Raw genomic sequence first — 23,497 nt, forward strand, 5'->3', positions numbered from 1 at the left:
TTTACAGTGCACAGCAATAAAAGGGCGGCTTCCGCTTTGTTCACCGGAAGTTCCTGCCTGGGGCTGCTTTGGAATTGCCTCTCTGTGGCGCTGGCGGAGCGGATGTTGATGTCGAAGGAGGCATGGAGGGAGGCGGCGGCGGCGACGGCGGCTGCGACGACTCGGTCTCTCCCGCCCCGGGGGGCCTCCTGCATCAGATCCTGAGCCTCCACCTGGTGCCTCGCTCGGGAAACGTCACCCGAGCCGCGTGCGCCGAATCCCTCTGCGAGTTCACAGGTAGGTTCTGGGGCTCAAGCCACGCCTGCCTTCCAAGGACCCATGAAGGGGTTGGGCGTCCTCTGAACATACGCGGGTCGCCAATTTCCCCCGTTCCACTTGTGAGGGGTAGGACAAGGTCACTGTGGGTGCCACTGAAGGAAAGGGGGGCGCCTGTCCCTGGTGTTTCCAGGTGTGGGTGGGCAAGACCTGGGAAGGCTGCTGCTGCTCTCACCACTCAAGTGTGTGGAGACCACCCTGGAAATTCCCCCATCAGCCCTAGCCAGGAATTCATAGCCCAAAGCCAAAGAGGGAGGCCATCTGTTTGGCGAAGGCTGACCAAGGGTAGGCAACAGGTAGACTGGCGTCCACAGATAGATTAATCAAGGGTTTCTGACTCCAGGGCTGCCCCCAAGATACTTTAATGCCTGAGACAAAGCAGCTAATCTATCTTTCTTACTTAAAAAGACTTATACCCTACTTTTTCATTCCTTAGAGTTGCTTAAAACAGCTCATAATTAAAAAGCAACAATGGTCCAACTGCTGAAGCTCAAACCGAAATAAAACTAAAGGCAGCCTCAAAAAAGAACAGCACATAATCATTACTTTGAGCTGTTGCATTGGGGTCCTGCTTCTGGGCTTCCCACACTGCACCTGATTGACTACTGTGAGAACAGGATGCTGGACCAGATGGGCCCTTTGGCCTGATCCAGGTGGCTGCTCTTCTGCTCTTACTACCCTCTTCTCTCCTGTCTCATGGCAGAGATGTGGTATGGCGTCTTCCTGTGGGCAATGGTGTCGTCTCTCTTTTTCCACATCCCCGCAGCACTCCTGGCCCTCTTCACTCTCCGGCGGCACAGATACGGCAGGTTCATGTCGGTGAGCATCCTGCTGATGGGCTTCGTGGGGCCATTAGCAGCTGGGATTTTATCAAGTAGGTTGGCTGTTTGAAACATTCCTTTGCCCCAGCTGCGTCCCAGCAGCCTAGCAATCTTATTTCTGTGTCCAATGACAGGATATATTGGGAACAAATCTGGGATTCCCAATCTCAGGTGTATCTCAGACTCATAAAATCTCGCTAGAAGCGGGCGAGTTTACATTATAGCACTCTCTCTCTTTGTCTTTCTCCCCCACCCCCACATAACATGATCAATTAAGCACGGGAGAGTTTGGAATAATCCTGGGTGTTTTCGCAGAAACACACCCAAGACCCCAACAGCCACATTTTGTGAGGTTTGTTAAGAATAAAAAAGAGAGGAGGAGGATAAATGGAAGAGGCAGAATGTTGCTACAGTCAAAGAAAAAAAGAGCCCCTTTATTCAAGCCTATCTATCCTATCAGATCTACTTACAAGCGGGTTTCTCGTGTCCTCACATGTAGCAGTGTAGGTGGTCAGATGAGCAATGTTAAGTGAGTTTGGACTGTTTAAAAGTGTTTCTGACCCAGGTGGGTCCTGACTAGTTGGACAATGCCACCTGTCAATCACAGCTGTCATGGAGACAGTTTGACACCTTTTGAAAGTTGAGAGGCCATTTGGGGATTGCCATTCTTCTCTTTGCTACTCATCTTTCCAGCCTGTGACAGCCTGTGGCCCCTAAAGTGAGGGTGTATGTATGTGACTCCAAGATGCTTGATGTTAACAGCAGCAGAAAGCTATCCCTATCCCTGCTTTCGGACGACCCTTTGGTATTCATACTAGTGGTGTTGTGGTTTCTACTAAGGCTAGGAAGCCTTAGGTATGAATCCCCCACTCAGGGCTGAAGCTCCATGGATGACATTATGAGGACAAAAGGGGAGGATGAGGAAATCGTATATGCTGTTCTGAGCTCCCTGGAGGAGCAGAGTTTAAAATGTGAAAATAACTGCTCACCCAGAAGGCTGATTTTGTATTTAGCAGCATTCCTAAAACCAGGTTCTGTCCAGATGCTGTTGCATTACAACTCCCATGAGTCCCAGATCATGCTGGCTGGGGTTGAAGAGAGTTGCAATACAACACATATGGAGAGCACCAGGTTGAGGAAGAAGGAAAGTGAATAACAGTTGTCCTTCATTTCTTTTGCGTTGTGTTATCAAGTGAGAAGAAAGGGATGATGGGACATAAGCAACCAACCTATGATGCTCCTTTCCCCCCTTCCTGAACAGGTGCTGCGATTGCCGGTGTTTACAAAGCTGCTGGAAAGGACATGATCCCCTTTGTGGCCATGACTTTTGGAGTGGGGCAGACCTTCGGCGTGGTGATGATTTCTTTCTTACGGATTTTAGCCACCCTTTAGCATGCCGCATCAGATGCCATTGCAAACAGAACAGCACCATGCAGGATTCCGGGGGTGAAGAGGTCAACGGGCATGTCCATGGGGAAGTTCTATGCAAGCCCCACTGAAATGGATGGGAGCCACAGAAGAGCTTTGCCATGCTCTGACACAGGACCCATTCATTTCACTGGGGAGAACTTCAGTGGATCCGTGCAATTTTTCTCCATTAATTATCCCTGGCAGCCTGGAGCAGCCCCATCTCATCCTTGGCCAGCTGGCTGAAGATCCTGGAGGAAACCATTGTTCTACAAACACATCTTATAGTCTCCAGATGACATTCTGACACAACCCTGGCTTCTTTCTAACTGAAAATGAGACATTGGTGCAGAATATTTTGATCAATTCTTTTCTTGTCAAACAATACAAAGAACGTGTGAGTGAGTGAGTGAGTGGGGGATGGATAGAAGGTCTAAAACTCTGTGGCCCTCCAGTTGTTGTTAGACTACATCTCCCATCAGCTCCAGCCAGTATGGCCAACAGTCAGGAACAGTGAGAGCTGTTTCCCCTCCAGATATTGTTGGAGTTCAGGTTCCCCACCCTCGGTCTGAATATTTCTGGAGCACTGCCATGTAGCCTGGAAATGTTTGCATCTGCCATTGAACAAGCTTTCAGTCAATTCTTTGTTTATATTTTGTAAACATTTTTGTAACCTTAAGTGCCAATCTTTTCTGTTTTGGGGTAATTTTTTTTTTTTATTCAGCAAACAAATGTGTGATGGTGAAGCTGTCTTACTGTAACCGAAAGTATCCATCCTAGGATAGTACCGCTGGAGAAACTTCACTACTAAATCTGATTCCTGACAGGGAGAATGCACTTTAATAGACTTAAACCTTTTCTTATGGAAGAATGTGAATAAGAAGCTGTAAGAGAGAGAGAGTGAGGGGCTTCTTCTGCAAAAAATCTTCTTGGATTCTGGTCATTGCGGTGTTTAGACTGCAGTGAAAGCTGCGACAAAAGTGGTGGTGGGGAGAATGCTTTGTTGCTACCTCAAATACGTGGCATGGATACGAAGTGCAGTTTTACCGAACCGTGCAGGTTCTCGCTGTGTCCCTTGTTTGTGAAACAAATGGTAGTTGGATGAAATCCAGTAAATGCTACGATAATCAGTTCCTGAACGCTGGGTTGTTCCCTTGTTAATAATGTCCTTGTTGATTAGGTTGTGCAGATTCCGTGTGAAACATTTCTTAACACTTGTATTACGTGAGGAGTATTGTGATAATCTGTTGTCTTAAATCTTGTTATATAGGCCTGGATTTTTAGAAGTATGTATATAGGAGCAGTAATTGTCCTGCAGACAGCTCCCTGCTGTGGGGACTTAGATCTTTCTTTTTGGAACCCTACAAGTGCCTGGGCAATTTGCCTCTCCTCCAGGGTCCAGTCTTACTACTGTTGCCAGCCCATTGTTACTCCTCAAGTGCCATCCTCTGCAGAGTCGTGACCTGTTATCTGCAAATTCAGAAATGCTTCCTCCAGTGATTTGGGGGTGGCGGAGATTCTAGATGTTTACTGGTCCGTCTTTGGAAGATAGATCTTTGCATTCTCACTTTTGAGGCCATTGCAGCATCAATTCATATTTGGGGTGGGGAGGAGATGTACAGCCCTCTCCTGAGACTGTACAGTGTCAAAATACAAGCAGGGAATTGCTTGTTTAAAAATGCCTCTCTTGTCAATATCTAGACAGCTCCTCTTTTACAGGGAGATGGTCGTGGGATGCTTTGAAACAAACTTCCCCTACAGCCTTTAGGAGATGATGTTTCCCTGAATGTTTAAATTGGCTCTGATCAGTTAGGCTTTTAAAAATATATAATCCAAGTTCTTGGTGAAATGCATCTTTTTGTCCATTACCTTTCCTGTTCCCCATGTCAACCTTCCATTGTAGAACTCGGGTCATGTGATTGGCTTTGCCAAGCAATGACAGACCTTCACTTTGTCAATTGCAGAGGCTGACCAGGGGAGGGGGGTTGTGGCAGGTAGATAGGAAACGGCTGTCTTTTTTTGTAGGTAACAAATCAGGATTAGCCAGTCAGATTCTCTGACCACATCGTAGTATTTCCAACCACTTGGTTGGAGCTTCCCCATGCCTTAAGGCTGGTTGAGCACTTTAGAGCTATAATTTGTCACTTTAACTTTCCCCTGATCTGAAAAACATTGGTATTGTATTCTGATCTTTTTTTCTTCTTAACTTTCTACTCTTCAGTTTAATTTGTTAACTTCCTGTTAAGTTTTTTGGGGGAGGGGAAGGGTCTACCAAACGCTTAGCAAATGTGAAACCTGTTGAATTCCATTGGAGCCTAAAAGAGGATCTCTTGTGAATGCATCATTGCTGTTTACTGTTCTCAATAACCCCACCATGTGTTGGGACTACAGCTGACGGAACCCCCTTTTCTTCAGCAAGCTCTTTCCATGGCCTGCAACCGTGAGCCCAACTTTGTGCGGGAGATGGAGAGGCCGTGACAAAGCTCTTTCTCCCTGAACTGTTCCACTAACTGCTGCGGCAAACGTGAACAAAGCTTTATAAGGCAGGGAGGACAGGACTGCGAATATCAGTTTTTATTTTTCTACCAACACTTCTGATTTTCACGTTTGGTATTTTAGCTAATAAAATCCCAATTGATCCTTGTGTCTTTTGTGCCTGGCAAACCTGTTTATGGTTGTTCTCAGCGGGCATCTTTGAAGCTGCTGACTCAGCAGAGGCTAATACTTCTTTTACAGGGTTCTGCATCTCTTGGCTAGTACTTCCAAAGATGAAGCACCCAGTTCCTATGAAGATTTGTGCTGTCTGTGCCTCAATATTCTGTAGTGGTTCCCATTGAAAGAAGACTCCCACTAGTTTCTGGGCATAGCAAGCAATTGCAGGTATTATAATTGCAAGGGACTAGAATCATAGGAACGTAAGAAACTATTTATAGTGTTCCTGGCCATTGCTCCATCTAGCTCAGTATCACACTCAGTGACAGTGGCTCTCCATGATTTCAGATGGGAGGGGCTGAACCTGGGACTTTTGAGCTATAGCCCACAGCCACCCCTTTTTCCTATCCCTACTCCCTTGCCTATTGTCACGGACTGGCTGGATGCAGAGGAGTCAGGGGAGGCACCAGGCAGGGATTCCCAAGGGGATGAAGGCTCAGAGCCCAGGGACTGGTGATGGGAGAATGCTGAGTGGGGTCAATGGGGGAAGGAGCAGACTGGGAGGAGGTGGTGGTGGGAGCATACGAGGCAACAGGGTTTAGTGAGCAGGAAGAGGCTGTGGCAGAGAGCAGTGCAGATTCCGAGACTGAGTGTAGGCAGGCTGTGGAAGAAGTCTTCCCCTCCTGCTGTGTCCAGCGCCCCTCCACCCTGGTCTCCCGGAACACACACAGAAATGAGAGACAAGAAGGCAAAGAAGCTACTGGGGAAGGAACGGGGAAGAGCCTTAGGGAGTGGGGTGAAGACGGGGACCATCAGTCCTCACAACTGCTTCCTTGGGGCAAGACCTGGAAAGAGTTGCTGAGACCACTAGGCCTGAGATGTGGTTTGTTTCCTTGAATAAAGAGTTCACTGGCCTCGGGTGATTTGCTGTTTTATTACCTGACTCCAGCCCTGACAGCTATTCAGTGTGTTTCAGTTTCTGTTGCTTCTCTGGTGCATTTTTATGGCTAGCAAGAAATGACGGAAGACCAGGACAGGTTATGAAATCCATGTGATTTATTTCTTGTAAGTGCTGTCATGGCAGCTAGATGCAACCACAATACTTGTAGCTGACCTGGGTTGGGACACACGGACACATCCACCAGGAGAGATCCCTCTTTGGCTGCTGGCTTCACCAGGGCACAATCCTCCCCTTCCAGTCCACCAGTCGGCTATTTTGCTCTTCGCAGAGGCTGGAAAGCACTTGGATGATCCCCTGCACACTCTCTTGCACCGTCAGTTCCGCCTGCGTTGTGCAAACATGTTTTTGCACTGAAAATCCAAACCAAAACCTGCCACGAGGACACCAGACTTGGGCTACTTGGGAATGGAAAGGTGGGGGCACCAGGTGTTTCCAGACACCTTGAGCTGCAGAAGCATCTATTTTATGGATGCTCTGCTGGCAGTTTCTTTGCCGCTTTGAGCATAGCTATGGGGAAACAGTTTATTAATAAAAGCAATTATCACAGGAAGACCTGGGTGGGGGCCATGGCTGCTAAAGGCTTCAGATTGCCAGGAACCAACCTTCCACAGGGCTGGATAAGTTTCGCTTCTGAGCAGGGCCAAGTGGAGGAAATGCCAGAAAGTCCCAAGAATGGAGACTATTCTGCAGGGGAAAGACCCCAGCCACCTCCTTCCTGGCAACCTGGATGAAAAAGGCCACATTCTGGGTATTGGTTCAAGGCCCAGGGCCCGTGGGCCGGATACGGCCCAATCGCCTTCTAAATCCGGCCTGCGGATGGTCCAGGAATCAGTGTTTTTACATGAGTAGAATGTGTCCTTTTATTTAAAATGCATCTCTGGGTTATTTGTGGGGCATAGGAATTTGTTCATCCCCCCCCCATATGGTCTGAGGGACAGTGGACTGGCCCACGGCTGAAAAACAAGAGGGCATCAGAGGAGAGAGGGAAGGAAAGAGGGACAGAGGCCAGTATTGCCCGTGGCATCCCTTACCATCATTCAAGGCACCCCAGGGTGCCACAGCACACTGGTTGAAAACCACTGCCTGGGGGGTGGGGGGTGGGTGTACGAATTATCAGACTCTGAAAAGCCGGTATGACTGAATCAAGTTCATCCATTTTGGGGAATTAATTAAACTAAATAGTTTTAATTGGATTTTGACTAAATGTGCAATTATTACTATGAGTTTTATTGTGTTACTATCTTTGGTTGGCCATGCAAACCACTATTTCGGCTTTTGGTAGGGTAAGGGCCCCTGGGGATGAGTTTATGGAACAAACGGGGTGGTGGCCCAAAATCGATGGGAAACCCTGCTCTAGTTAGTCAAGAGGTTTGCAAGCTGTGCTTCTTGCTCCTCCTCCGCTCCTTTACCACACCCTGGTCTAATGACCAGTTGCGATTTTGCCCCTACCTTGTCTGTTCCCAGTTCCGTCTTCACCCATCCTGGGTGAAGTGCAGCGCAAAGGATCCCGTCATCCTTGTACTCCAGCGCCTGGCACCGCGTGAGCATGTTCAGCGCTGTCTGAAGAAAGACAGAAGCAGCCGCACTGTGGAGGTTACAGGGTAAACTAGCGAGTCACACAGCTGGATCAGGCCGGCGGCCCATCTGGTCCAGCATCCTCTTTGCCACAGTGGCCAACCAGATGCTCCAACGGGGAGCCCACAAGCTGGGCCTACGGCCAACGGTTCTCTCCCTTGGGATTGTCAGCTGCCAAGAGAGGCATGTTGCCTTCATCGCTGGAGACAATACATAGCCATTGTGGCTAGCAGCCACAGGTAGCTCCGCCCTCCGCCCTCCTCCACCCATTCATCCAATCCTCTTTTGAAGCCTTCTTGGTTGGTGGCCATCACACTGCACCTTGTGGGAGCTGTTATAAAATATATATAATTTATATAATTTATATTATATATATTATATGTAGAAATAAAAAACCTTAAATTCTTACAACAGAGCCAATTCCTAACTATGTGCAACAAGGGCTGTGGTCAGTGCTGGATTATGCACTATAAATTCACCCCTCCCAGGAGGCCACAGTGATGTCAGCGGCAGCTGTCCCTGGCCACACTCCCTGTTGCTGAACCTGCCCGCTTTGCAGATTGGCCAAGATGCAGGCAGGCGAGAGAGGCTGTGCTGCCCATGTTACCTTGCTGCAGCGGTAAGCAATGACGGGGAACATGACCATAGGAGGGGGCGTCCCGATTGAGCTGCCGATGGTGGAGACGTTGATGATGGCAGCCCTGCTGCAGCTCAGCCCCTTCCTGCTGCTCCTCTTAGCAGCCGTCTTCAGCATGGGCAGAAATGCCTGCAAAGGAAGACAGACGTGGGCAGTCCCTTTGTCCCCCTTCCCAGGCCCTCCATCCTTGGTGCCCCACTTCTCCTTGGCTGGCCCCCTCTCTGTCTTGGTCAATATGTTATGAGTGTGACGGGTGCTTTGCAGGGTATTAGGAAGACAAGCCCCTGTCTCAGGGAAAACAAAATCGAAAATTCTTTCTAGTAGCACCTTAGAGACCAACTGAGTTTGTTCCTGGTATGAGCTTTCGTGTGCATGCACACTTCTTCATACCAGGAACAAACTCAGTTGGTCTCTAAGGTGCTACTAGAAAGAATTTTCGATTTTGTTTTGACTATGGCAGACCAACACGGCTACCCACCTGTAACTGTCTCAGGGAGTTCAGTGTAAGGAAATAAGCAGGGAAAGCTTTCCGTTAAAGTTGTGGGAGCCTTTTAACATCTCCTTTCACCTGCTGCTCCCTTCTTTGCCCAGAACAATGGATGCCACCTCTAGCAAAGTATGAGGATAAGCTCTACCTTTGTCACCAGCATTGGGCCAATGACATTGATACAGTAGACGCTCAGCATATCTTCTTTGGTCACCGACTCCAGGGTGCTTGGGGGCATGACGCCCGCATTGTTGATCAGCAGATTTAGTCCACTTCCAGCCAGGTGGACCTCAGCTTCCTTCGCAGCAGCCTTGATGCTAGCCTCATCCGTGGACTCTGTGGAAAGAGGGCACAGGATTTGTCATGGAAACACCTTCTTCCCCTTTATAGCTTTCCAGGGCTTCAGAGAGGAGACTTTCCCAGGACAACCTGGAAAAGCTGGGCCCGGGAAACTCAACTTGGGACCATCTGCATGGCAAAGAGCTACAGCTGTTCTCCATGGGTTTGGTCACATTTGTTATTTACCTCATCCTCCTCAGCCCTATCCCCATCAAGACTGAGAAAGGGTTCTCTCCTCAAGGCAAGAGCCTCTGCCCACCAACCACAGACAATCCTTTGTATACCTGGAGCATCTCCTCTCCTGTCGTTCAGCCTGGACACTGAGATCCAGCTCCAAGGCCCTTCTGGCAGTTCACTCCCTATGAGAAGTGAAGCTACAGGGAACCAGACAGAGGGCCTTCTCAGTAGTGGCACCCTCCCTGTGGAACACCCTCCCATCGGATGTCAAGAAGATAAGTAACTATATGACTTTTAGAAGGCATCTGAAGGCAGCCCTGTATTGGGAAGTTTTAAATGTTTGACGTTTTATTATGTTTTTATATGTGTTGGAAGCCGCCCAGAGTGGCTGGGGCAACCCATCTAGATGGGCAGGGTAATAATGATGATGATACAAAATAAAATAAAAAATTCCTTCCAGTAGCACCTTAGAGACCAACTAAGTTTGTTCTTGGTATGAGCTTTCGTGTGCATGCACACTTCTTCAGATACACTGAAACGGAAGTCACCAGACCCTTAAATATAGTGAGGGAGTGGGGAGGGGTATTACTCAGAAGGGTGGTGGGAATGGGTGATCAGCTGATAGGTGTGGAAAACCTGTTGCAGTTGGTCTTACAGGGAAAGGCAAGGGGTGAGATGGCTAAAGATAGCTTTGTCATGTATAATGAGATAAGAATCCAATTTCTTTGTTCAGACCAGGTTTCCCCATGGTTTTAAGTTTGGTGATTAGTTGCAATTCAGCCACTTCTCTTTCCAGTCTATTTCTGAAATTCCTTTGTATTAAGACAGCTACTTTGAGATCTTTTATAGAATGTCCTGGGAGATTGAAGTGTTCTCCTACTGGTTTCTCTGTCTTGTGATTCCTGATATCAGATTTAGGTCTGGGAATCACAGCCACAAACCTCAAAGTGATTTCATAGTTAAAAACATGAACAATAAAAGCAATGACAATACGTTTAAAAAACACCATTTCCATATGTAAGGAATTCCATATATATAAACAACTAAAAACAATTCCATGTGGAAAAGCAAAGATGGTAGCCATCTTTGCCTCCTGTTTATGAACTGCATGAATTCACATGCATCTGTTGTGTGCCCTGAATCTTTCAACGTTCAGCTAATGCAAACAAACCTAATACTACTCCCAGGAAGATGAATGGTGGGGATTCAGAGACCAACTATACTGTGCTTTAAAAAAAACAGCCACCACCCTGAGCATTGTAATGCAGGCCTGCCAGAACAGCTACAGCCTTTTGTACGGAAGCCACTCAGTTAATCTGGGAGTGATAGTTAACTGGCACAAACTTTATAATCCTCTTTAAGATACATGTGTGGGCCCGGCAAATAATCCTACTTTCATTTATTGAAAAACTTGCTAAATGCCCTATTTGCATGATACATTTAAAGCACTATGATACCACTGTGAACCATAATTTGTTACAGTGCTATAGTTCCCAGAGTCTTCAAGAAGTGGGATGGATTGTTAACCCACTCTGGGAACTGTAGCTCTGTGAGAAGAGGAGTCTTGCCTACCAACTCCCAATACCCTTAACAAACTACGGTTCCCAGGATTCCTTGGAGGAAGCCATGGCTAAAGTACTGTAGTGCTTTCAATGTACCGTGCAGATAGGAGTTGTAGTCCAAAACAAGTGGAGGATCACAGGTTGAGGGAGACTGATCTACCTTGAGTACCTGAGTGAGTAGAAATGACCTTGCCCCACCTCTGCAAGAGGCCACCCTGAATAAGTCAAAATGAACAGAGCAAAGAGATGTGAGGATTCTGCCTGGAGCACAACTAACGCATTGTGACAGGAGGCACTTAATAAATGAATGTTCAGCTATCCACCCTAAATGGAGCCACAGGGCATGTTGGTTTCTGCAGTTCTAAGATTAAAGAACTGAAACGGAATAGAAGAAAATAAATAAAGCGAAAGTCATACCCAGCTGCAGAATCACGAGGCCGGGATGTTTAGAAGCCAGCGATCTCAGTTCCTAAAAGGAGAAAAAGGGGGTCACGCGCGAAACAAACCCCCTCAAGGCTGCCTCATTGCTGCCCTAAAAATGTCAAATGGTGGACCCAGAAAAGTCTGAGGCCCGAACAAGTTTGCATAATTCCCCTTATTTTGCACAAATTGTTTTGGTTTCGTTTTGTAGCCTTATTGCAGGCCTTTCCGTTAACCTTGGGTTCTTTGTTGCACCCGGGGGGGTGAGGGAGGAAGGAGTCAAAAAAAGACACTGAGGATTTGAAATAGAGAAAGAGTTTTTATTCCTGTCATTTAGAATGGCAGGAAGGCACCCGCGTGATAATTCACAGCGAACTGCCCCGAGCATCAGTTGCATACAGTTTATATAATCTTCAAACCCCTCTTTCCCCCTCCCCAGGAATCTGCTTCTTGCACGTCACACCATTAGTACCATCCTTGAAAATTCCTGTTCTTACAATCTTATCTTTAGGCCAAAAGGTCACTTAGGTTGAGTTCGTTCCTGGTGCCTGCCTGTCTCCTTGAGTGGGCCCCTCTTGATCTATTCCTTTCCTGGCTTAATATGCCAGTAAGGAATGCACTACTAATCAAGGTTCATATCTATCAGAAAAGGTTTCATCTAAACAGGTTACAGAAAAGCTTTTACTTAAAGGGTTTCAGCCTTGAGTTCATTATTGGGTGAAAATTCCTGTCTCACACTCTTATCTCAAAGTGGGGGTTAAGCAGCCCCTGGCTGCCCCTGGTACCTCCCGCCTTTCCCTAAGAATTATCCTGTCTCTGGCTATCTGGCAACTCTCACATCCCTCGGCCAGGAATTCCTGTGCCATCCAGGGAAGGGGCGCTCCAGGGAAGGGGCGCTTTTCATTGATTAATGATATGCCAGAGAGGTATGCACTAAGAGCAAGTAGCACAAAGACAGAGCTTACAGTAAAAGCTAAATATTATGCCAATAACATAGAAATATTAAAAAGGCCATGCAAATAGTATCAAATAAAAGCCAGGCAAATAGTATCAAATAAAAGGGGCTACAGACAAAAGCCAAAGTTTTACAAACTCAGGTAAAGTCTAAATACTATTTATAGAGAGGCTAGGAATGCTACACATCAGTAGAAGCTACATGTCAAATAAAAGAACTTAAAAAGCATTAGAGAGAGAGACAAAGAATATCAGTTTAAAAGACTTAAAAGGGAGAAAAAGGAAGATCAGTTAAAAGGACTTAATTGCATAGAGAAGAAGGTAAAAGCATAGAGAAGAAGGTTAGTTGCATAGAGAAGAAGGTAAAACTTACATAGAAGAAAGAAGATCAAACTATCCAGGGGAGGCTTCCAGAACTCCAGTTATTCAGAGAAGGCTTTCCGTCTAAATATCAGTTAAAAGACTGACTTTCAGCTCAGAAAACTGAGAACTCCAGAGTAAGTTGAAAAACTCCTATTCAGAAAAAAGCTTGCGTCTGTATACTGACTTTCACAGAATAACTGAAAGCTCCAGTTATTCAGGGGGGCCTCCTCGTTCTACTCAGAGCCAGGTAAGAAATAGATAAGGGAGAGGAGAGAGAGGAGGAGGAGAAAGGGGGAGGAAGCCCCCTCCCTTAGCTGCCCGCTTCTGGATTAACAGTATGTCAGTAAAGAATGCATTAGCAGACAAGCTCTTAGCTAAAAACTTTTTTTTTTCAAGTTATACAGAGAGAGAGAGAAAGCTAACCAAGAAAGCTTGGTTACAAACAGACTTATAAACTTATAAACTAGAAAATTAAAACTCTCCCTCTTCATTCCCTCCTCTTCTTTTGGACAGCCTTACGGCTCGTCCTTGGGAAATGACCGATATTCTCTAGCAAGGGCAATAGGCTGTAGAATCTGTGACACAACTTTGTGAATCATTATATGCACGCATTGCATTAAGCAGGGAATACAGAAGCGTAAAAGCAATAAAACAGCAAGGGGACTTTCTAATATAATGAAAATACCCCTGAATCATCCTAGATTGGTTAACCTATCTGTAACTGGTCAACACAAATTAAGGCAATACAATCGTCCGGTCCTCCCATTCAGTGTTCTTTTCTTCCCTTTCTTCTATAGGCGTGCGCAGGGCCAATGGCTCCCGGTGCATTGGCAGCAGGCCTTTGTTGCCTCTGGAGACCGTGCTCTGACCCACTCCCGGTGGGGTCAGAGACAGGGTTTCTCTGGATCTTCAGCTTCTAGGGATATTCCGGCACACTGCGGCAGATTCACTTTCTGCATGAGCAGGGAGACACCTCATCCACTTAGATTTCAGAGCCGCTGCATAGGGATAAACTGGCTTATCAAAACTACACGGCGTGCATTAGAGGGTTTTCCTGTTAAAAGAATAGAAGACACGTGACAGAGATAATATCTGCACTTGGAGGGTACGATCGATAATGGCCACACCTCAGTCCTTCTACCTGTTTGAGGTAAGCTAGAATACCCTAAACAAATAAGGATGGCCTCCCATACACTCACAAGGTAAAGCTGACCATGTCAGATCACTATCTCCTCGAAATACAATGTTCTTCCGCAATGATTATCCCATAGCTCCACCCCTTGATCTTACATGGTCTACTCTTTGGCCCAGGGAAATAATTTGGTTCATTTTCCCAATCTATGCAAACACTCTAAACTTAGAATACACACAAATATAAACAAATACACAATACCACATATTTTTAGCCATTTCCCATCTATATTGATATTCAAGATAATATGTCTTCTATCTGTTAATACCTTCAGCACTTCCACTTGAATATCACATTCCAATCTTCATAGATGTGCAGTAGGGTAGATCTTGCCCTTAATGTCTATTGCTCCTGACTAATCATATTGATTAGATAATATTTTATTATAACCTTTATATCTTGAATCAACACACCAGCTTCCTGCAAAATTTATCATTTCAAGATGACCACCTAAAAATGCCAGTTAATCCAGAACTTTTAAACCCATAGCATTAATAACTCCCACTCCTGCAAATGAGATTGATATATAAACATATAAGTTATATATTCTTATCCATACGTTAACCCTTCAGTCATCCCACAGGGGATTGATTCCATTCCATAATACCATATTTTATAATAGTTGATACCTTCTTTAGACAAATATCCATACACTGAAAGGTAACATTCTATTATTATTATTATTATTATTATTATTATTATTATTATTATTATTATTCAGCCCAGTTTAGCATAAAACTCTGCTGATATCAAGGAACAGAAAGATACAATCTCTCCCAGATAAGATCCATTTCCCATCCCAATTATATTATGGTTCCAACAGCAATATCAGAGATTAACTTTCCCTCCTCTTCTGTTTGCCTGCATCCAAACAGACTGGAGAGTCCGTGTCAGCTAAGACACAATGCCTCCATCACCTGTGGATGACAGGTTTATACAATTACTCAGAAATCTGCTTTACACCTGAATCATGCCCAGCTGGATTTTGGTACAATCCGCCTGTATGAGCAATGAGAATCTGCAAATCCCGCCCAGGGACATTATTACCCACTCTTCAATAAAAAACAAAACATGGGGGAGAGAGACTGCACTTTGTGACATATGCATGTCTCCCGAAACCACCAGCCCATTGTTGACCCTCAGGAGAACTTAGGGTGGGATCTGCAAACAGGGCAGTAGGGAACAAGTCTGACAGACTTGGGTTGCCAGACAGAACTTGGCCTATTTATTTCGCTTCAGAGCCATCAATAGGTCACTCTCATCATCTCACGCTGCGTGGTAGCCAGCTTAGCAAGGTTGCCAACTCCACACACAAAAAAATGTTTCATTTGGACAATGGAATTAAAACCTCGATGTGCTCATTCAAAGGGTGACAATTTTCAGGGTTCTTTTAGGTTACAAGGAATTATGGACAGGGCAATAGGGAGAGCCCCTGTCTATTTAAAACAGTCTTTGAAGGATTTGCTACATCTTACCACCTCTGAAATATTAGAGCCATCTCCAGGCTCCTCTCATCGTCCCATGCTTCCACAGCGGCAGCTTGGTGGGCCGCCAACTCCTTGCCAGGCCACCAGCTCCTCTCCATGGTGCCTTGTTTGGGCGATGGAGTCACCCCTGAGATGTGCTCTGCAACCTGGGCACGGCGGGTGGTGAAGCACACTTCAAATCTGTAGGAGATAAATATTGCCTTCAATGTGTACACACATTCTCTTTGCCATCATCATTTTTTTTTTCCTATCATTCCAAATTTCTGCCCCCTTTTCTCCTGAGGTTCAAAATTTCCCAAATCCTCACAGTGTCAGGGCTCCTGTAGCAATTACTGCTTGCCACGAGCCCTTCCTATTCTGCTTTTAACATTCCTTTTTTTTCTTTATTCCACATACTATATCTTCAAAAACTTCCTAGATAAACTTAAGACCTGGGATATAAAATAAAACTTTTCCTCTAATCAACCTTTAGTGAAGATCATCAGCCTGCTTAGAAGACATATCACCTCCCCTCAAGCCGGTGGGAGAGCCAATTCCCTTCCATGGTTTGCTGCTGTGAAGAGGAAAAATTTTGCTCTTTAAAAATGAGGCTTTTACTTTTTTTTTTAAAAAAATGAGGCTTTTCTGTTTCCCCCCGCTCCCCTTCCTTTCCATTCCTGCTAGCAAGCTTTTATTAGAGATTGTGGCGATCTCCCTGCCACATTCCTTTAGCGAGCACGTTACTCCTTTATTACTTAACAAATGTCAATTAAGAAACAAACAAGGACTGTATTAGCTTCAAAAACAAACAAACAAACAAACAGCCCTCCTTTTAATGCAAAACACACTCACATTCACCTAAACCTTGCAGAAAAATAGACTTTTACAGCCCGTTCTATTGAATATACAAGCCTTGGCATACAAACAGTTTATAAAACACACTCACCCAACCCTAGGTTCAAACAGATTCCTCGAAAGGAAGCAGGAGGACATAAAAACAAAACATATACAAAGGGACTGTCACTGTGCAGACACACGTCAATTTCAAATCCACCTGAGAAAGCTGCCGTTGTGCAGCCGCATATCAAATTCCTACAAGAAAAGCCAAGGGACAAGACAAAGGTCAACTTACAAGGATAAAAAAAGGAAAAGATTGGGGAAAGCCAACCCCCCTTCATACACAGAGATAGAGCTTTGCAAGAGGGTTGACTTTAATGAAAATAAATCTTCTCTCCTCTATCCCAGCCCTTCACTGGGACCCAAAGTTCTGTCTTCGACACAAAACACAGTTGTGTTGAGGCAAAGAGAGAAAGGAAAAACAAACAAACAAACCCACACACAAACACACAGAGCCTGCAGCAACTTAGCCCCCTTTTGGCTAATTCCTGCTGGCACAAACACAGTATGAGTGATCACTAATTATTGGAGGGGTTGTGAGGCCCCCCTTCTTCTTCTTCCCTCTTGCTTAGATTGTTATGTAAGAGGGGCTTCATGACAAAATAAAAACTAGAAATGAGAAACACAACACAATAGGTAAACAGGTGCAACTTGCTTCCAAAGTCAAAGAAACACACAACCAGAAGGTGTAAGTTGTCGTGGAGGTTTCAAAGACCATGCTCCCACAACAACGTGCACACAGATAGCCTGGCAGCCCGTAGCTCTTCCCCCTTCCAAGGCAGGGTCTGGGAATTTGATGGGGATGCGGGAACAAGCAGGTATACTGCTTGCTTTGGGGACACACAGTTCTATTCACACACTCTCTAAGGAGGTGGCAGCCCTCCCTTTTCACTTACTTAATGCCACACGCTTGGGGCTGCCCTCTGCACCCCCTGTTCTGAATGAAATGCAAGCCTCAAACAGAAAAGAAACCTTCATAATTTTTGCAAAAAGCAATAAGGAGACATAATCATTCACAGAGATCTGGAAGAAATAGGAGGAAAGGCGGGTGCCACCTGCACCCCCACTCACTCACACACACATTGAGAGGGAAGGAGGAGGAGAGGTCAGGCAGTCCCTGTCTGCTAGACAACTGGAGTAAAAAATTTCCCTTCTCTCCAAGGATAACACTTGGAAAGAAAGCATGGAAATAATCTCTCCCGTCCCAGTTTTTCACTGGAACCTTCAAACAGAGGCAACAGAAATTCACCCAGATAGGCTATTCTCCTAGAAACCCGCACAGACCCACACATAAAAAAATTCATTTCACAAGGCATACTGGATTAGCAGTCAAAACAGCCTCTTGTGGCATCACTGCAGACACAGACAGACTCATACAAAATCACACAGCATGGCATCTTTGAGACACAGACAGGCACATACACACACAAGAGGAAATTCACAACATCATAACATTATTACAAATCATAAATTTTTACACAGCAACAAAAATTTCAATTGACCTGGGACACTCCCCCCACCTAACCAAATTTCTCTCACGCCAACATTCACATTAAAGACAAACATTTTGCCTTGCCAGTGACTCTGAGTCCTAGCGTCTCATTCACTCAAACCATTCATTGGAGTGTCCCCATACACCCATTCACTTGAACAAAGTAAACCTCCCCTCTATTCCCTTCTTCCCAAAAACCAGCGGCATTTGCTGCTCACTGCTGGCCCTGGCGGCACGCCATGTGCTCACTGCCAGGTTAAAGGCGGCACTCATTGCTCACTGCCTTTGCGGGGTTGATCAAGCCCTGTACCTCCCAACCTCTGGAGCTTACCTTTTCCCTCCAGATTTCCCCCCGTGCGGCCGCTCTCTTTCTCTCATCTCTTGCAGCGTCTCCACTCAAGAACGGAGTGGCTGGCTCCTCCTACAAACTGGTAGGTGCGCGCAGGAGCGCCAAGCCGAACTGAGCTGTTCGCCTTGCAGAGATGCCTCAGACCTAGTCCCTCAACCCCGGGGAACGCCAAATCCCGGAAAAGAGCCCCCAGGAAAATGTAGCCTTATTGCAGGCCTTTCCGTTAACCTTGGGTTCTTTGTTGCACCCGGGGGGGTGAGGGAGGAAGGAGTCAAAAAAAGACACTGAGGATTTGAAATAGAGAAAGAGTTTTTATTCCTGTCATTTAGAATGGCAGGAAGGCACCCGCGTGATAATTCACAGCGAACTGCCCCGAGCATCAGTTGCATACAGTTTATATAATCTTCAAACCCCTCTTTCCCCCTCCCCAGGAATCTGCTTCTTGCACGTCACACCATTAGTACCATCCTTGAAAATTCCTGTTCTTACAATCTTATCTTTAGGCCAAAAGGTCACTTAGGTTGAGTTCGTTCCTGGTGCCTGCCTGTCTCCTTGAGTGGGCCCCTCTTGATCTATTCCTTTCCTGGCTTAATATGCCAGTAAGGAATGCACTACTAATCAAGGTTCATATCTATCAGAAAAGGTTTCATCTAAACAGGTTACAGAAAAGCTTTTACTTAAAGGGTTTCAGCCTTGAGTTCATTATTGGGTGAAAATTCCTGTCTCACACTCTTATCTCAAAGTGGGGGTTAAGCAGCCCCTGGCTGCCCCTGGTACCTCCCGCCTTTCCCTAAGAATTATCCTGTCTCTGGCTATCTGGCAACTCTCACATCCCTCGGCCAGGAATTCCTGTGCCATCCAGGGAAGGGGCGCTCCAGGGAAGGGGCGCTTTTCATTGATTAATGATATGCCAGAGAGGTATGCACTAAGAGCAAGTAGCACAAAGACAGAGCTTACAGTAAAAGCTAAATATTATGCCAATAACATAGAAATATTAAAAAGGCCATGCAAATAGTATCAAATAAAAGCCAGGCAAATAGTATCAAATAAAAGGGGCTACAGACAAAAGCCAAAGTTTTACAAACTCAGGTAAAGTCTAAATACTATTTATAGAGAGGCTAGGAATGCTACACATCAGTAGAAGCTACATGTCAAATAAAAGAACTTAAAAAGCATTAGAGAGAGAGACAAAGAATATCAGTTTAAAAGACTTAAAAGGGAGAAAAAGGAAGATCAGTTAAAAGGACTTAATTGCATAGAGAAGAAGGTAAAAGCATAGAGAAGAAGGTTAGTTGCATAGAGAAGAAGGTAAAACTTACATAGAAGAAAGAAGATCAAACTATCCAGGGGAGGCTTCCAGAACTCCAGTTATTCAGAGAAGGCTTTCCGTCTAAATATCAGTTAAAAGACTGACTTTCAGCTCAGAAAACTGAGAACTCCAGAGTAAGTTGAAAAACTCCTATTCAGAAAAAAGCTTGCGTCTGTATACTGACTTTCACAGAATAACTGAAAGCTCCAGTTATTCAGGGGGGCCTCCTCGTTCTACTCAGAGCCAGGTAAGAAATAGATAAGGGAGAGGAGAGAGAGGAGGAGAAAGGGGGAGGAAGCCCCCTCCCTTAGCTGCCCGCTTCTGGATTAACAGTATGTCAGTAAAGAATGCATTAGCAGACAAGCTCTTAGCTAAAAACTTTTTTTTTTCAAGTTATACAGAGAGAGAGAGAAAGCTAACCAAGAAAGCTTGGTTACAAACAGACTTATAAACTTATAAACTAGAAAATTAAAACTCTCCCTCTTCAGTTTGAGTTATATGGGCCACTCCAGACTGCTCAGTGTTACTCAGCCTCTGCCTTCTGAGATTTTAGCAGGCATTGACTGGCTTCACAGTTTTTTTTCGCAGCCACAAGAGTCAGAAAGGTGAGAGTCTCAATAACCTTGTTTTTTTGTGCTGCTGCAGAATCACAGCAGACATACAACTCTGCAGATACTGAGTAAGTGCCAGGCCCCCAAGGACCTCACGGACTTCTGGTGTAACCTGTGAACGGACGTACATGGCTGTTATTATTAATTGCATTTATAGCCCACCTTTTTCCTTTAAGGAGCTTGAGGTGATGTGTACATTGTTCTCCCCCTCATTTAATTCCCACAACAACTGTGTGAGGTCAGGCGGAGAGAGGCAGTGGCTGGCTCAAGGGCACCCAGTGAGCTTCATGGCCAAATGGGGTTTGAACCCTGGTCTCCCTCTCCTTCTCCCCCCCCCCGGAAAGAATTGTACGCTAAATGAGAACTATGGAAACTCGCACTAAACAAAATGTTAAGAAGGCATTCCGTCCCCTGCCAACCCCCACAAGGCAAATACAGTGGTACTTCTGGTTAAGTACTTAATTCGTTCCAGAGGTCCGTTCTTAACCTGAAACTGTTTTTAACCCGAAGCACCACTTTAGCTAATGGGGCCTCCCACTGCCGCTGCACTACCAGAGCACGATTTCTGTTCTTATCCTGAAGCAAAGTTCTTAACCTGAAGCGTTATTTCTGGGTTAGCGGAGTATGTAACCTGAAGCGTATGTAACCCGAGGTACCACTGTATAGGAACAAAAGAAAGAGGAACAGGGTGACCAGTAACGGAAACCAGAAAATGTGGATTCTCTCTCAGATTGAGCATTTGGAACATAAAGGATAAAATAATGGAGAGCTTTCTCTTAAAAACAAAAAAAGCCAACCTAATCTAAATGAAAACAGAAAAGAAAGGAGAAAACAAAACAAGACAAACACACAAAAGGAAGGATGGGACAAAGAAGGGTGGAGACACAGAGGTGCATCTTAACCCTTGTTCCACACAAAAGGTGGTGGACCCTCCCAGCTCTCACCTGGGAGCTTACCTTCTCCCAGCCTGCCTCTCTGGAAGATCTTCCCTTCCCTGCCTCTCATGCAGGGTGTAAGGGAGAGCTTTCCCTTTGTTTCTAATGCTGGGCAGTTTTAGCCAGAAAAGATGGTAAACGCTTGCTAATTATAATCATCATCATTCATATTATTAACAACATTTCTTACCCACCTGTCTCCATAAGGTTCCAAGGCAGGTGGCAGCAATGGAAAAACACAATCTTATTTTAATAAAAACACAATCTGTCAAACAAGCCTTTTAAGCTGAGATCTTTCCCAGCCTGCACCTGTATTTGAATGGTTTTTAAGATGTTTTAAATGTGGGTTTTTTTTATTGTAATAAATATAGCTTGCTGCTTGTTGCCCTGGGCTTCTTTAGGAGGAAGGGCAGCTTATAAATCTTAAAGACAATAATAATAATTTTAAAATGAGGTAAAAACAATTTACAATAAAGAGAATAGGGTGGGTCCTAAAAACACACATCTCAGGGGTCAATGGCCAGGGTCAAGAGGTGCGTGCCTTCCGCACACGATGAGAGCTGAAGGTGATGGAGGCATTTCTGTGGAGAGGGGATGCCACAGCTCAGGGGCTGCTACAAAGAACGCCCCCTCTCTCTTAGCCACCGCCCCATGGAACTTCTGAATGGAGTGGGACTAACTTTCTTGCACATCTCTTCTCTCTCTCAGCCTGGAATCGGACATGAAAAACTGTCACTTCCTAAAAGGTCATCTCTGAAGTTGGGGATGAGTGAATCTGTCCATTTCAGTTGCTCATTTCCCCCAATCTTTAGGTCTCCATGGTGGACTCTACACACGTTAAAAATGTCATGAAAATGCGTTTTAAAAAATTGTTTTGAAAAATGCATTGCATTTGCTGTAGCTCACGGCCACCACAATTGTGTATTTCACTTTACCACACATTTACAAACGTTTTATTTGCAGCCGTATAGCTGAGCCCCATATTTCAACAGTTTGCTATTTTTCTGTTTTAAAAGTCCTCATGAGAATTCATCATAATTTCAGTGTGGATTTCTTCTAACATGCACAATTTATGCAAAGCAATTTCCCCATATATAATGTGTTTTGGTATGTTGCTTTCCCCTGCTCTACACAATTATATGCACGCTTTGCCATAGCACGTGGCTGGGGAAGCTCATTAAGTGGGAATTCCAAAAAGGTGGCTGCATCTCAGCTCACGGATAACTCTGGAAAGTGCAAAGCAGGTACGTTTGCATTTAACTGAAACTAACCTCTTCCCCACCCCTACGGTCTCACCTGGATTCTTCCTCCATGTGGATCCCTGCATGTGGCGAAGACCCATTTTGGTGGTTCTCGTAGTTCTAGGAGCTGCTTCACCAGTTCCAGCCCGATACCCCGATTGGCTCCTGTGACCAGGACGCTGTGGAAATGGCTCCCAGACATCACTGACTTGGATGCAGGCCCTCTCCTCTTGCTGTCTATTTTCTCTGCACTTAAACTTGAGCTGGTACTAGTTACAGGTAGTAAACTTGAGCTGGTACTGTTTGCCCTTGCTGGTCCCCGCCTATTTATACTTACTGCTACGGAGACCAGCTTTTGTTCGGGGATTTGTTAAGGGAGTTGATGCTACGTTTTGTAATTATGACTCATGGCAGAAATCTCTGGGTAAACAAACACGCACTGGAAGTTTTGGGCTGAAAGGAGAGACTGCAGGAAATCACAGCATACTGAATGTGTTAGGCATGGCAGTCTAAGCAGCCTAGTTCATAAATACGGCAGAAATCCTTATGGACTAAAGGGTTTCTGGAATGGAAAACAACCCCAAATTGTGGCAAACTCAGCCAAAAGAGAAAAATGTTGAGTGTCTGTCCTGGGGCCCAAGCACACATTTCCGTAAGATACTCGTGTAGCTTGAAGCAATGATCCTTGAAACAGAAAGCACAATAAAAGGTACTGTTTCTAAAAAGCAGGGCACAGGACCGGCCGGAGGTCTAAAACACATGTGGGGAAATGACGGGGGGATTAAAAAAAAAAAAGAGGACCAATGGATTAAAACCTGAAATTCCTGTATAAATCTACTTCAGCCAGCATTAGAGAGTTAAAGCTGAAAAATCGTGTTGCCACTTGCCACCCCAATCTCTGAGCGGTGAGAGAGATTCCAGGGTTTCCAGGCGCTTATCCAGAGTTTGGTCAACAGAGACTGGAGTACCTTTAGGAAATACGGTTTTATTTACACATACCAACAATCTGCGGATAAGATTGTAGGGCTCACTGCATTAACGCCCAACTGATTTTGCTTCTCCATTAGTCCCAGCTTTGGATCCAGCACAAAGCAAGCCTGTCATGGAATTTTAGAAGTATGTATACAGTATAGGGCAGTGTTTTTCAACCACTGTTCCGCGGCACACTAGTGTGCCGCGAGATGTTGCCTGGTGTGCCATGGGAAAATTACTTTATATATAGTCAATATAGGCACAGAGTTAATTTTTTTAACATTTTCTAATGGTGGTGTGCCTCGTGATTTTTTTCATGAAACAAGTGTGCCTTTGCCCAAAAAAGGTTGAAAAACACTGGTA

At 45.3% G+C, this 23,497-nt stretch overlaps 2 protein-coding genes across 3 annotated transcripts; one reads left to right on the forward strand and one right to left on the reverse strand.

The window, feature by feature from the left end:
* The first annotated feature begins 104 nt into the window (after positions 1 to 104).
* TMEM170A (transmembrane protein 170A) lies at positions 105 to 5,187 on the forward strand. 2 transcript variants are annotated; one of them, XM_033157435.1, is made up of 3 exons: positions 105 to 276; positions 1,019 to 1,189; positions 2,398 to 5,187. In XM_033157435.1, exons 1-3 carry the CDS (start codon positions 123 to 125, stop codon positions 2,526 to 2,528), a joined length of 456 nt encoding a protein of 151 aa, XP_033013326.1. In that variant the 5' UTR covers positions 105 to 122; the 3' UTR covers positions 2,529 to 5,187. The 2 variants fall into 2 exon arrangements, with proteins under 2 accessions (XP_033013326.1, XP_033013327.1); XM_033157436.1 differs by having other exon boundaries at positions 1,082 to 1,189.
* Positions 5,188 to 6,233: 1,046 nt separating this feature from the next.
* Positions 6,234 to 22,606, reverse strand: LOC117051236 (C-factor-like). The gene is made up of 7 exons (XM_033157437.1): positions 22,450 to 22,606; positions 22,218 to 22,419; positions 11,351 to 11,402; positions 9,004 to 9,191; positions 8,339 to 8,497; positions 7,606 to 7,716; positions 6,234 to 6,480 (listed from the first exon to the last, which is right to left on the reverse strand). Exons 2-7 carry the CDS (start codon positions 22,362 to 22,364, stop codon positions 6,367 to 6,369), a joined length of 771 nt encoding a protein of 256 aa, XP_033013328.1. The 5' UTR covers positions 22,365 to 22,419; positions 22,450 to 22,606; the 3' UTR covers positions 6,234 to 6,366.
* Between the last annotated feature and the right edge of the window lie 891 nt (positions 22,607 to 23,497).

This window comes from Lacerta agilis, chromosome 8, assembly GCF_009819535.1.
Source record: "Lacerta agilis isolate rLacAgi1 chromosome 8, rLacAgi1.pri, whole genome shotgun sequence".
Lineage (NCBI taxonomy): Eukaryota > Metazoa > Chordata > Lepidosauria > Squamata > Lacertidae > Lacerta > Lacerta agilis.